General features: G+C 64.0%; 2 protein-coding genes across 3 annotated transcripts; both read left to right on the forward strand.

Moving 5' to 3' along the window:
* The first annotated feature begins 754 nt into the window (after positions 1-754).
* Positions 755-6953, forward strand: NDUFS2 (NADH:ubiquinone oxidoreductase core subunit S2). The gene is made up of 14 exons (XM_069794031.1): positions 755-927; positions 1071-1177; positions 2271-2461; positions 3164-3284; positions 3478-3590; positions 3690-3764; positions 3931-4008; positions 4245-4330; positions 4697-4816; positions 4968-5097; positions 5666-5761; positions 6000-6083; positions 6629-6686; positions 6788-6953. Exons 1-14 carry the CDS (start codon positions 770-772, stop codon positions 6823-6825), a joined length of 1455 nt encoding a protein of 484 aa, XP_069650132.1. The 5' UTR covers positions 755-769; the 3' UTR covers positions 6826-6953.
* Positions 6954-7245: 292 nt separating this feature from the next.
* On the forward strand, positions 7246-9347 carry FCER1G (Fc epsilon receptor Ig). Of its 2 annotated transcripts, none has more exons than XM_069794110.1 (5): positions 7246-7583; positions 7967-8058; positions 8235-8276; positions 8581-8604; positions 8989-9347. In XM_069794110.1, exons 1-5 carry the CDS (start codon positions 7526-7528, stop codon positions 9043-9045), a joined length of 273 nt encoding a protein of 90 aa, XP_069650211.1. In that variant the 5' UTR covers positions 7246-7525; the 3' UTR covers positions 9046-9347. The 2 variants fall into 2 exon arrangements, with proteins under 2 accessions (XP_069650211.1, XP_069650212.1); XM_069794111.1 differs by having other exon boundaries at positions 8584-8604.
* The last annotated feature ends 520 nt before the right edge of the window (positions 9348-9867 follow it).

The raw sequence follows: 9867 nt of genomic DNA on the forward strand, positions 1-9867 counted from the left end.
GGTCAGGAACAGCCGTGACGTGGGGGCCGGGCGGCTGCTGGCGTCACTGGGGACAGTGACGCAGGGCAAGGCTGCGGGAGCCGCCATGACCCCGTGGTTGTGAGGACGTGGGGGGGGCGCAGGGAACGTGGAGGGTGCTGGCACAGCAGGATGGTCCCCGTGTCCCCCAGGAGGGGGGGCGAGCCCAGATGCCAGAGCCTGGGAACTCCCCAAGGGTGGGGGCTGGGGGTGCGGCTTGGCTGGAGTGGACACAGGACAATTTTGGTCACCCCCCAGCCCCACCACCCACATGGCACCCTGGTACCTGTTGTCCCCCCCCAGCACCCACTTGGGGGCACTGGGGGTGTCACAAGAAGGGACAGGGGCCACCTCTGGCTGCCGTGGTCCCCAAGCAGGGACACGTGTCCCCCCACCATCACTCCAAGACACCCCACTCCTCGTTAACCATGTGCATCCTGCTCGCCCTGTCCCCTCTGTCCCCATCACTCTGTCCCCCCTGCCCCTGTCCCCTCTGTCCTCATCCTTGTCCCCATCCCTGTCCCCTCTGTCCCCTCTCCCCTCTGTCCCCATCCTTGTCCCCATCCCTGTCCCCTCCGTCCCCGTGTCCATCCCCACGGGACTCCCCATCCCGCCGCCGGCCTATGCCCGGCACAAAGATGGCAGCGGCCCTAGCGGCCATTTCCCGGCTGTTTCCCTTAGTAAAGATGGCGGCGGAGCTGCCCACGGTCAATATGGCGGCACAGCAGGGATTCGCCTGCCCTCCCCAAGCATGGCGCCCGGCCCCGCCCCCTTCGCAGCGGTGAGGGCAGGGGCGCGCATGCGCAGTGCCAAGGGCAAGATGGCGGCGCTGCGGGTGCTGGGCAGGCTGCGGGCACCTTCGGGGCTGCGGGCGGCGGCGGCTGCGCGGCTGGGGCCGGCCCCGGCCCGGTGAGAGCGGTGGGGAACCGGGACGGGAGACGGGGCCGGGGGGCGGCGGTGGGAGGCGGTGGGAGGTCGGGGCCGGGGCCGGGGCCGGGGCCGGGGCCGGTGGGGCTTGGAACCCCCCGTCACGGCCCGGTCCCGTCCCGCAGGACGGCGCGACAGTGGCAGCCCGATGTGGAGTGGGCCCAGCAGTTCGCCGGTGCCGTCATGTACCCGAGCAAGGAGACGGAGAAGTGGGTGCCGCCGCCCTGGAACGGTGAGGGGCGGTGGGGGGACTTCAGCGGCCGGGGCGGGGGAGGCCCCAGAGGAGCTCAGGAGGGGGGTGGCCGAGGCTCTGGGAAAGTGCCGGGGGCCCTGGAGTAGCCCCGAGGCCCTGGGGAGGGCCCTGAGGAGGGAGGCCGAGGCCCTGGGGGGGTGTCAGGTGCTCTTGGTGGTCCCTGGAGGGGGGAGTCGAGGCTCTGGGGGCGTGTCAGGTGCTCTTGGTGGTCCCTTCAGGGGGGAGTCGAGGCCCTGGGGGTTGCCCTGAGGCCCTGGGGTGGGGGGCATGGAGGGGCCCTGAGGTCCTTGGGCAGGCCCTGGAGGGGATCTTGAGGCCATGGGGGGGTGTCAGGTGCCCTGGGTGGGCCCTGGAGGGGCCCTGATGCTCCGAGGGAGCCCTGAGGGGTTGTTGGGGGACATTGGGGGATGCTCAGTGGGCTCCGGAGCCAGTTGGACTCCTTGTGGGTGCTCAGGGCTGTCCAGGAGGCACTCAGGACCTCGTGGGGGCTCGGTGGATATCAGCTTTGGGGTCACAGGGGCCAGGGGCTGTCCTGGGTCAGTCTGGGGCTCACTGAATGCCCACTGGGGCCTGGGACTCAGGGGAAGTACCCGTGGCTGGAGCAAGAGCCCAGTGGGTGCTGTGGAGGTCTGCTGTGCATATCCTGGGCCCCTGGATATGCAGGGCTGCTGCTTGGTGGGTGCCTGGGGCCAGACTGGAGCTCACTGGATGCTCAGGGCTGCCTTGTTGTCCTGAGTGTCTCGTGGGTGCCTGGGTCTCAGGGGGTGTAGGTGTATGGTGCCATGCAGCATTGGGAAGCCGTCTGGCTCCCCGTGCTCTGGGAAGAGTGGCCAGCCCAGGCTGAGCCTCCTGGGAGGCCCCTGGACTTGTCCCAGGGGTCTTGCGTTGGGCTGAGACAGGAGCTTGTGGTTGGGACACCATGTTCCTGATGTCCGGCCAAACACTGAGCTCGGCTTGGACATCTTGTCTAGCGTCCGTGCTGCCAGAAAAGGCCGAGGGCGCTCAAGGCAGCGGTGCTTCTGGGGGTGGATGTTCCTCCCTGCCCAACTCTCCTCTTTCCTTCCCCGAGCAGACAAGGACCCTGTGGCTCACAAAAAGGTCTCCAGTTTGACCATAAACTTTGGACCCCAGCACCCAGCTGCCCATGGGGTCCTGCGGCTGGTCATGGAGCTGAGTGGGGAGACGGTGAAGAAGTGTGACCCCCACGTTGGCCTCTTGCACCGAGGCACCGAGAAGCTCATCGAGTACAAGACGTACCTCCAGGTAAGGCACAGCGGGCTCCCAGTGCTTCCCCATCCTGGGGTCTGGTGTCTGTCTGTGGGGAGAGCGAGGGGTGTCCTTTTAGGGTGAGAAAACTAGGACATGAGTGGCTGTTGGTGTCTGTCTGTCTGCAGCTGTCTGATCAGATACATCAACAGCCTCCTCGGTGCACTGGGAGGGGATTTATTTGCCTGTCAGGGTCTGCAGCAGTGTTTGTAAACAGACCCTGCTGATTTATTGTCCTGATCGGGTTTAATGTTTGTGCCAGCGGGAGAAATGGAGCTTGAAATAGCCCAGGGCTGGGGGGGAGCGCTGCCTTGTCTGGCCGCTGCGGCTTGAGGCAGCACCGTGACAGCTGCGTGGCAGAGATGGTTCTCAGCTGTTGTGTGCCAAGGGTGCAGGATTAGGGCCCTCACTGCATCTATGAGCTGGAAAACTCTCGCAGAGGGACATTGTCTGCCTTCCTTCAAGTCTTATCCCAAGGCAGAGCCATCCATGTGTCCGCTCCAGCCCGGTGCTGTAGCTTCTGGGCTGCTTTCATGGCTGCTGTTGTACTTGATGCTTCCTGAGCATGCTGTGCCTGGGGGCTGCATCCCGATGCTCCCTGGCTGTGGTGAAGTCTCCAAGCACTCCTAGTGGTCCCAGGTCTTTGCTGCCCAGCTGTAGGTGCCAGCAGCCAGTGCTCAAGGCTGTTTCTTTTGGCAGGCACTGCCCTACTTCGACCGTCTTGACTACGTCTCCATGATGTGCAATGAGCAGGCCTATTCCCTGGCCGTGGAGAAGCTGCTCAACATCCGCCCACCTCTGCGGGCTCAGTGGATCCGAGGTGAGGGTGTCCCCATGCATCCCCTTACCTTTTCTGTGGGGGCTCCAGCTCCCGTCCCAGAAGCAGGTGCTTCTGCCTGCCCTGCTGAGGGCTCGTAGCTCTCAGCTTTCTGGGGGCTCAGCCCCCGTTCCCCCTCCGCAGGGGGGGCGCAGGGCCGGAGGTGCTCACCCCCCTGTGCCCCTTCTGACCCCAGTTCTCTTCGCGGAGATAACCCGGCTGCTCAACCACATCATGGCTGTGACCACGCATGCGCTGGACATTGGGGCCATGACCCCCTTCTTCTGGATGTTTGAGGAGAGAGAGAAGGTAAAGGGCAGCGTGGCTGTACCAGGGGGTCGGATTTGAGGCTCGGTGCTGCCCATGGGGTCGTGCTGTGGAGCAGTGGGCTCTCCTCTGTCCCTGCAGATGTTCGAGTTCTACGAGCGGGTCTCGGGGGCACGGATGCATGCTGCCTACATCCGTCCTGGCGGGGTGCACCAGGTAAGGGCAGCTGTGTTGTGCCCCGGCTCCCTGCAAAGCCCCTCTGGTCTGGCAGGGATGTGCCGGGTGTCCCTGCATGGGTGATGGCCCCTCTGGTGTCTCCCTGCCCGCGTCCCCAGTGCCACTGGCCGTGCGTGGGCTCACCTCCCTCTCCCCCCCCATGCAGGACCTGCCCCTGGGACTGATGGATGACATCTACGAGTTCGTGAAGAATTTCTCCATGCGGATAGACGAGGTGGAGGAGGTGAGGCAGGATGGGAGCCAGGCTTCTGCTCAAAACGTGGGAGAGATGGACAGTCCCCATTTCCCAGCACCCTGAGGGCTGGGGTCTCGCGTTGCCTGTCCCCTGGGCACAGCCAGCACAGGGTTATTCCTCCTGCAGCAGTGGTGATAAGGTGACATGGGTCAGGAAAGAGGGTGCATAATCGGGGAGAGGCAGCTGGTGTGGGGAACAGGTGACTAATGCCCTGCTGCTTGCAGATGCTCACAAACAACCGCATCTGGAAGAACCGCACAGTCGACATTGGGGTGATAACAGCGGAGGAGGCTCTGAACTATGGGTTCAGGTGGGTCCGGTGGCTCCTGGGGACACCTGGGTGGGGGGCTCAGCCTCCTGCCACTGCCCACCTGTGTTGTCTCCCCCAGAAGAATTGGGGTTGAGTCCAAAGGTCTCAGCCCAGAGCCGTTTTCGGGACCGATGACACTGCTGACTGTCAGGGCAGTGCCATCTGGTGGCCACAGCGTGGCAGGAGCTGTGACTGTGTGTCCTGCCTGGCTGTAGCCATCCTCCTGTGGCTGCTGCTCAGGGCTGTGGATGCATGGCTGCTTTCCCCTGTGTCAGGGTCTGCTTTGGGGCATGGGGAGGGCCCGGAGCTGGTGTGGGCTGGGGCCCCTGCTTTGGGTGGGCTGCTCACCCACCTCCCTCCACCCAGTGGGGTGATGCTCCGGGGCTCAGGGATCCACTGGGATCTGCGCAAGACCCAGCCTTACGACGTCTATGACCAGGTGGAGTTCGACGTCCCTATCGGCTCCCGGGGCGACTGCTACGACAGGTACATCACATGCCGGCTCTGCTGGGGCCTATGGGAGGCCTTGGCAGGGTCACGCCTTCTCCATGGGCCTGTGGTGAGGCTGCGGCTTCCCCACGGGGTGCCCACCACACAGGGCGCAGGCCCCGAGCTGAGCGGCTTCTGGGTCCCACAGGTACCTGTGCCGTGTGGAAGAGATGCGACAGTCCCTCCGTATCATCCTCCAGTGCCTCAACAAGATGCCTGAGGGGGAGATCAAAGTAGATGATGCCAAAATCTCCCCTCCAAAGCGGGCAGAGATGAAGGTAAACGCACTTACTTCCCCCACCAGGCCTTGCTGCCGGCTGCACGTCGGCGCTGGTGAGCAGGAAATGCGGTTTGGTGTGTCAGATGCTTGTGCTGAGGATTTTGCCAGTGTTATCTGCTGCTGCATCCGTCCCCCAGCTCAGCTGGGGACTTCCTGGCCTCCTGCCTACTGTCCCTGCCTGGTCTGGCAGCGTGTGGGCAGGAAGGACAGTTTTGCACTGGGGGCAGGTTTGTTGCCAGCTGAAGCTGCTCCTGAGCCCTGTGGTGGTCCAGCCCTGTGCTGTGGGAGGGGATCTCCCTTCTGTGGCTCTGCCAGGCCCAGCCCAGCTGGGCCGAAAAACCACCCTGGTGAAGGCAGGGGCTGTCACAGAGGAGATCTGGAAGCTGCCCTTCCTCATCATCCCACGTGCTTGTTATGGCCAGTGGCCATGTGAACGCAGCTACCACCCCGGTTCTCATGCTTTGCTCCCTATCACCAGCTGATGAGGCACAGGCAGGAGATGGGCAGCGTTTTTTGCCCGCACCTGACCACACATCCTCCGTGACAGCACCCTCCTCTCTCCGCAGACCTCCATGGAGTCACTGATCCATCACTTCAAGCTCTACACGGAGGGCTACCAGGTGCCCCCCGGAGCCACCTACACGGCCATCGAGGCCCCCAAGGTGCTACTTCTCATGGTGTTATGGGGGAAGTGGGTTCTGGCACGGTGAAGGGTGTTCTGGCTCCCCTGTGATGCTCTTGGGGACATCGTGGTGGTCCTGTCACTGGCTGGGTGGGCTGTCCTGTCCCCAGGACTCTGCTGTCACACCAGACCAGTGTTTGAGGGCTGGATGCTGCGGCTGGGAGACAGAACCTCAGCCTCCTGCCAGTGTCACCAACCCTGTCCCCACATCCTTGCAGGGTGAATTCGGCGTGTACCTTGTCTCGGATGGCAGTAGCCGCCCCTACCGCTGCAAGATCAAGGCACCTGGATTCGCTCACCTGGTAGGGGAGGCTGGGGCGGCCGGCGGCATTGCCGTGCTGGGGCCCACAGCGAGGGTGGGATTTGGGCTGGAGGGAACAAGCGCAGCCTGGGATGAGCTTTCTTTCCCTCTCTCTGTGCTGGGCTCCCCAACATGGTGGGCTGGAGCAGGGGTCTGTGGGCCACCACCTGTATGTCCCCTGGGGTCCCTCTGGGACCTCAACTTGCCTCCTGTGCCTCTGCCACTACAGCTGGTTTTGTTCTCTGCTGATAACTGACCACTTCCCCCACTCCTCCCTGCCATGCTGTGCTGGCAGGGGCAGCATCCCCTCCCCTGCCTGCCCCCAGTTGCAGGGAGGGGGCAGTGGGCCCTGCTGCCAGCATGGCACCCACTCCGGAAGCGGTGAGCTGGGCTGGGCCCCACTTGGCCGCTCTGCTGTTGTACAAACCTGGGAGACAGAGCCATCCCCCTCCCACCTCGGCAGGCCTGGGGCCAGGGTGATGGGTGCTCGGGGGTACTCTGGAGGTGGGACTGTGGGCTGATGGGGGTCCCTGTGTTCTGCTTCAGGCTGGTCTGGATCGGATGTCACAGGGCCACATGCTGGCAGACGTCGTGGCCATCATCGGTATGTTCCTTCCTGGGGCTGGGGGCTCCCACAGCTATCGGGGGGCTCCTTTCTTGTTCTGGGGGGCTGATCATGCCCTAACCCCTCTCTCCCTCCCCCAGGCACGCAAGACATCGTCTTTGGGGAAGTGGATCGGTGAGATGGCAGCCCTGGCTGGCCCCGCTATGCCTGTCTCCTGCTGTGTGCGCTGCTCTGGGCAGGGGGGTCCCCCGGCCCCCCCCAACCGCGCCCCCTTCCTCATCTGAGTCAAATAAAGACTAAACTGGGTCCTGCCTGCCCAGTGCCACGTCTCTGTCCTCACGTCAGCCCTTCTCCAGCTGAAACCCGGTGAAGCCCCACTCTTCCTCCCTTTCCCATGTGAGGCTTGTGGTCGAGAGCTTCCCCTTCCCATGGTTGCAGCCTTCCCTGGCCGGGGGGAGCCTGGAGACACCCCCAGGGGTTTCACTTCCAACACCCTAGGTTTGGGTGCTGCCAGTGCCTGCAGCCTGCGGGCTTTCCCTGACAGCCTTCATCCGCCCAGGGCTGGTGGGTGCTCCTGCAGCCCCCCCAGGTGACCACAGCAAGGCCGGCGAGCTGTGGTGCCATGAGGGCTGGGGCGGGCCAGGCATGAGAAGGACGGGTGACGCTTGAGGACAGCTTGCCTTGAGCAACATCCCCACTGCCCTTTGCAGGAAGAGAGGACAGCTGTGCTGGCCGGTTCCCCAGCACAGTGGGTGCCGGAGGGGGGGGGAAGCGAAGTGGGGGCGGCGCAAGCAGGCAGGAAGGCGCTGGCTCTGTGGTTGCTGACTCCGGCACGATAGCCCCAGCCTGCCGGACCCTGCTCGGGGCCACGTGGAGGGATGGGTGCCCACCTGCTGCTCGCCGCTGCCCTGCTGCTGTTGCGGACCCCGGAGACAGGTGGGGATGGGGGTCCCGTGGGGATGGGGAGCGGCTGGGTGGGCGCATGGCGGTCAGGCTGGCTCCTTCAACGGTGTCCTCATCCTTTGGGGCGAGGCAGGATCTGTTGAAGTCCACCCGGGTGCTTGTGGCATGGAGGAGCACCCCAGGGTGAGTTCTCGTGGGCTCTGGGGCTCTCTAACACCATCCAAGGGGATGTCGGTGCCATCTGAGGGGACATCGGCACAGCCTGCGACCTTGTGCTGTCACCAGTGTGTGGAAAGGGGTGATGCTTGGAGGCAGCAGAGCCAAGCTCTCGGCAGCCAGGACAGGTGCAGGATCCATCCTGCAGCAATGCTTGACCTGGGGACCCCCTCCCACGCCCCTCCCTCCATCCTCCCCAGAGGCCCTGATGGAGCCGGAGCTTTGCTACATCCTGGACGCCATCCTCTTCCTCTATGGCATCGTTCTCACCGTCCTTTATTGCCGCCTCAAGGTGAGTGCTAGGATCTGGTCTGTGGCCACCTGTCAGGCCCCATTTTTTGGGGAGGACCCCCAGGGAGGTGACAGCAAGTGCCCCAAGGCTTTCACACCTGTGCAGGGGCTTCTTCGTCTTACTACTTTTTTTTTTTTTTTTTTTTGCTTTTGGGCAACCCCCTTGCCCCCCTGCAGTTCCTGGCTCATCGAGCGTCACGGCAGGGAGCTGTCAAGGAGGTAACGGTGCTGGCGGCAAAGCGTGGCCAGAACTGGGGAGGTTTGGGGCTGGGGTATCCCAGGAGGGACAGGCTCTCCCAGCCAGTGCCCACCCCAGTCAGTGTTGTAGCCGTGAAAGGGGAAAGCGAAGGGGAAGTGGGGGGGGGCTCTGGTGCTCCTGGATTGGGGGGAAGAAATCCAGGAAACCTCATGACTTCCCTCCACTTCCCCAGGGAGTGAAGGGAGGAGTGCAGGGGGGTGGCAGGGGCAGGCGTTTTCATGTGTGTTCCCCCTCCCCAACTCTTTCTCTTTCACTTTCCTGGAGCAGAAGGAAGAAGCCATCTACACCGTAAGTCAGCCTGGGGGTGACGCATCCCGGGGGGCCCTACCCACAGCTGCTGTTGCTGGGGGGGGGTACCCTGTCCCCTGGGGTGCCTGTATCCCACTGGGTGCACCGTTCTATGGGTGCCCCATTCTGTGGGGATGCCCCACCCTGCAGGTGCTGTATCCTATGGGTGCTGTAACTTGCGGGGTGCCCTGTCCCCCCCCCATCACACCCCTTTGGGAGCACCCACCCTGGGTGTGGCCCTCCCCCAACAGCCCATAGCTCCCTGGGGCCCTTCCCTGGGGCACATCTTGGGTGGGAAGCTCCCACAGTGGTGTGACAGTCTGGAGGGGGGGTGGCAGTTGGGGGGGGGGCGACAGGCATCCTGTAACCCCCTCTCCCACGCAGGGGCTCAGCGGTGAGGGCCAGGAGACGTACGAAACGCTCCAGATCAAACACTCCTGACCCCGTCCTGCTGCTGTGCCGCAGCCGCCCCTTGTCCTCCTGTCCATCCCCAGCAGCTGGGGACCCCACATGGCCCCCCTGGTCCCCCCTCCTGGGACTGTGATGGAGAACTGGAGCTTTCGCCCCTGGAAGTGGCTGGTTTTGGTGCCAAACTGCCTTCGGCCAGGCAAAGACGCAGCCTGAATGCCACCACGGTGCCGGGACCCCCTGAGCCTGGGGAGGCTGGAGCTGCCTGGGCTGCATGGTGCTGCCCCCCGCTTCTGCTGCCATCCACCCCACAGTAAAGGAGCACCGTGCACAAACAGGGCAGGAGGGTTTCTGTAATGGCGGGGTGAGAGCCTGGGGTGACAATGGCACTGGCTCCTGGTGGGGCTGGACGTGGCGTGGGGACAGGGACGATGGCCCTGGCTGCCAACAGGGCTGGGCATCCACCAGGGACAGGGACAGTAGCACCATCTCCTGCTGGGTATGGTGGCACCATCTGATGGGGGGTTGGAGCTTGTGGGGACAGGGACACCATGGGGCTGGGGACAGACACCCGTGGGGCTGGGGATGGTGGCACTGGCTCCTGGTGACAGCTGCCGCATGTTTCTGGGTGGAGGAAATGTTCACAGGGGAGAAAAACACCATTTACACATTTAATGAAAAAGCTGCATTTTGGGGCCGATACCGTGGAAATGGGTCCTGTGCCCCCCGGCCCCCCCAGAGCCCTGGTTGGGGGGGGCCCCCAGATGTCTCAAGGGGGGGCCCAGCACCTTCCCTGAGATGCAGCCAGAGCCTGGCACCCCTGAGCTTCCCAGGGGTGGGGGAGTGGGGGGAACC

This window comes from Haliaeetus albicilla, chromosome 10 (genome assembly GCF_947461875.1).
Source record: "Haliaeetus albicilla chromosome 10, bHalAlb1.1, whole genome shotgun sequence".
NCBI lineage: Eukaryota > Metazoa > Chordata > Aves > Accipitriformes > Accipitridae > Haliaeetus > Haliaeetus albicilla.

Coding starts and splice junctions, on each gene's coding strand:
- FCER1G (XM_069794110.1), top strand. CDS start 7,526: ATGGGTGCCCACCTGCTGCTCGCCGCTGCCCTGCTGCTGTTGCGGACC. Junction 7,584..7,966: donor GTTGCGGACCCCGGAGACAG/GTGGGGATGGGG, acceptor CATCCTCCCCAG/AGGCCCTGATGGAGCCGGAG. Junction 8,059..8,234: donor TCCTTTATTGCCGCCTCAAG/GTGAGTGCTAGG, acceptor GCCCCCCTGCAG/TTCCTGGCTCATCGAGCGTC.
- NDUFS2 (XM_069794031.1), top strand. CDS start 770: ATGGCGCCCGGCCCCGCCCCCTTCGCAGCGGTGAGGGCAGGGGCGCGC. Junction 3,591..3,689: donor TGTTTGAGGAGAGAGAGAAG/GTAAAGGGCAGC, acceptor CTGTCCCTGCAG/ATGTTCGAGTTCTACGAGCG. Junction 3,765..3,930: donor GTCCTGGCGGGGTGCACCAG/GTAAGGGCAGCT, acceptor CCCCCCATGCAG/GACCTGCCCCTGGGACTGAT.